Source organism: Hipposideros armiger, unplaced genomic scaffold (assembly GCF_001890085.2).
Source record: "Hipposideros armiger isolate ML-2016 unplaced genomic scaffold, ASM189008v1 scaffold_13, whole genome shotgun sequence".
Taxonomy (NCBI): Eukaryota; Metazoa; Chordata; class Mammalia; order Chiroptera; family Hipposideridae; genus Hipposideros; species Hipposideros armiger.
Genome location: NW_017731363.1, coordinates 689821 through 693092, shown reverse-complemented (window position 1 = coordinate 693092; position 3272 = coordinate 689821). Strand labels below are relative to the sequence as shown.

The 3272-nt window shown below is 36.8% G+C and overlaps 1 protein-coding gene across 1 annotated transcript in view; it reads left to right on the top strand.

The window, feature by feature from the left end:
- The window catches only part of FANCB (FA complementation group B), a 33714-nt gene that overhangs the window by 16654 nt on the left and 13788 nt on the right, over positions 1–3272 (top strand). Inside the window, exon 5 of the mRNA XM_019666055.1 lies at positions 2197–2442. Coding sequence (XP_019521600.1) covers positions 2197–2442 — 246 coding nt within the window. The remainder of the gene's footprint in view (positions 1–2196; positions 2443–3272) is intronic.

The window sequence follows — 3272 nt, the reverse complement described above, 5'->3', positions numbered from 1 at the left end:
TCACTGATGCTACTTTTGCCCCAGGAGCATTTGCATTAAAGCAGTAGTACCTTGAGTACCTGGCAGAAACAGATATACGAGGTGTGATCACCAAATACAGTGAATGGTTAAATAAAAAAAAATTGGTTACAGTAAAAGACACATTGCCATTAACCCCCCTCAAAATACTCCCTTTCGCTTCAAACACACTTATCCCATCATTCTTGGCACTTTCTGAAGCAGTTTTGGAAGACCTCTTTCATAGACTGTGTTTGAAAAATTAGAAGGTAGCACAGAGACAAAGAAGTAAAATGTGAAAAGAACATAGAGGGAAGGCAGGGACATATGGAGGTGTGGAATAAGAGATAGTTGAGTGTCCGTTTTGTCTCAGGTCTCCACGTTGTCACTAGCTCTCAATGTGGATACACCATTTCCAAGTGTTGGAAGGCCTTTTAGAGATTAACAAGTCTACCCTCGCCCCCATTTTACATGGGAGAAAACAAATGGAGAGGCAGAAAGGTTCAGTGACTGCAGAGCAAGAACTAGAGTCCATTTCACTGTTCTTTCCCCCACAAAATTTGTTTTCCAACCAGTTGTTGGAGGGGAAAGGGGGACAGACCTTGGAGAAGCCCGTGCGCATGTACAGGAATGTTCACAGCTAGACGTAACCCAGATATCCATGTGCTGCAGACTGGAGAAGTAAACTGGTATAGTTACGCGATGGACTGCGAAGGTCAGTGAAAGGTGTGAACTGCAGCTACTAGTGACAAATGGATGACTCTAAAACCTGATACATACAGAATGATGCCATTTAGAAAAAGCTCAGAAGCCAAACACACACAACTAAAAATAGTCTTTAGAAATTCATATACTGATGGCAAAATTATGAAGACAAACAATGAAGTTATCTTAAAGGTCAGGGTAGTGTTGCAACTCCAGTGGAGAAAGAGAGGTTCGTGATTGGGGAGTTGACTTGGGTGTGGTTCCATGGGTGGTGACTTCGTTATTAGTCTGTAAACCATTATTTGTTTTATGCACTCTTCTGCATGTATGAGAGAGGCCACGATAAAGAGGGGGCAAAGCAAGGTTTGGTGTCACGCAGTATAGTATGCCCCTGGACTTGGTTTTGTTTGTATGTTTGTTAGAAAGAGGAGGAACGTATTCCTTAACATATATTATACTTGGCAAAATTCTGGGAAGATAAACAATCTGTTGGCTGTGCAAATGGGATTGAGGGTCTAGGAAGGGAAGGTGAGATGTACTTTTCTGTTATTTAAATTTCTTACCATGTGCTCATTTTCATAGTTTTATAACAAAACTTCATAACAGAATATTTAAGAGTTCTGGTAATTCACCATTTAGTCCTATAGTAAAGGGCCTGATGAGGGGAGTAGGGAAGAGAGAGCACAGATCATTTCGGAGGGGGCCCTCATTGTCAGCCTGCTCACATAGTCCTCTCTGCATTCCCTACCGCTCCAGCAGTCTCAGATTTGCTCTGCCCCTGAGGGGTATATCTCCCTTCCCATAAATTACGAATTACTCAGTAGATGAGTGATGGCGTGTGAATGATGTGGAGCCCACAGAACTAGGTCAACAGATGAAGTTTGAAAATATTAGCTAGACACTTACCATACTTTGTGCACTGAGGTAAAATATAACTCCGTCTTCACTCTCCAACTTCTATTTATTGATAAAAAGAAAAATAATTTACCTGCCTTACAATGGCATTTAAAAGAAAGGAATTCAAAAACAGCATGCATTTTGTTTTTTTAATCTAGAAAAACATTTGTATTAAAAGCTGGATTAATACTTGAACAGTCTCAGATATCCATCTGAAATGAAACAGGTTCTATCAGTACAACATGATTTTTAAATTTTTCAGTAGCAAAATGTATTTCCTGAGTGTTTCGTCCTTAGTGCCAAAATCTATTTATCTGCTACAACTAAGGAACGGATTGCTCTAAGCCCAGTTCAGATCCATTGTTTTCCCCCAGTAGTTAAGAATCAATCCTAGCACAGAGTTTATTCGCATAAAAAAGTGTGCCTGTTTGGAGGCTGTTGTATGTTATTTTAAAANTCTGAACTGGCAACCCTGGTGCTATCAGTACCACGCTCCAACCAGCTGAGCTAACTGGTCGCCCCTAATTGTATATTCTTAATCTTAAGAATTTTCAATTTCTTTCAAAATTTCAATTTTAGTGTATCTTTTTTTATTAGAGTGAAACATTGGATTGCAATGAAGATGATTTATTTGAAGACAAAGAAGACAATCGTTATTTGGTGATTCCAGCTCTGGAAAGAAGACTGAAAGTTGGTGTCTATGTTTGCTTTTTGCTTTTGCTTTTTTGGATTAGTGCTATTTTAAATGAAGAAAGGACACTGAAAGAAAGGTCCATAAAGTATAAGCAATTCGATGACTGGGAAAAATGCTATTTAAAGGATCTTTACCTTTCTGGTATCTCTGTAAAAACTATTATGACATTACTTATAAATGTGTCTCCTAAAAATGATACCTTTTTCTAGTAAGATTATATAAATTTAATAAACCTCATAAGATAAAATGTAGGAAGCTCACTTTTGAAAACATTCTTTCTGGTCTGTAAGATTGGTATCCTGCAGTATCTCTTTTAAAGGAACAGCAAATATGATGAATCATAGTGTGTTCTAAACATGAACAGTTTACCTTCAAGTTTTCCATACAAAGCTCTCTAAAAGAGAGCTTTTTTTTCCGAGTATACAAAGGTAATCCATATTCCTGGTAAGATATTAGACTAGGCAAGGGAATATGAAAAAGAAATTAATGATTGCCTTTGATTCTGCTACTGAGATATAAGCAATTTTAACACTTTGGCATGTATATTTTTACAAATTTTTAAAAATGAATACATGCAAATTTACATGAAAATATGATTGTAAGATGCATGTTTTTTGTAACCTGCATTTTTTCATTCATAAAAAATTTCAAATATACAGAAAAGCTCACAGAATAGTACAGCAATGATCTCTAGTTCCCACATGGAACCAACTGTAGTTACTTTTATGAGACCGACGCGCTACCTACTGCGCTAACGAGGCACCTTGTAGTTACTTTTTAAAAAAACATATTTGCCTCATCTGTCTGTATGTGGTTTATGTGTATGAGTATATGTACATTTCTGCAGAATCATTTGAAAGTTGAAGGTATTATAATACTTCATTCTATGTATTTTAGCTAGACTCTCCTAAAAATAGACATTATCCTTTGTAACTACAATACCATTATTGCACTTAGAAAATTAATAATAATCCCTTAA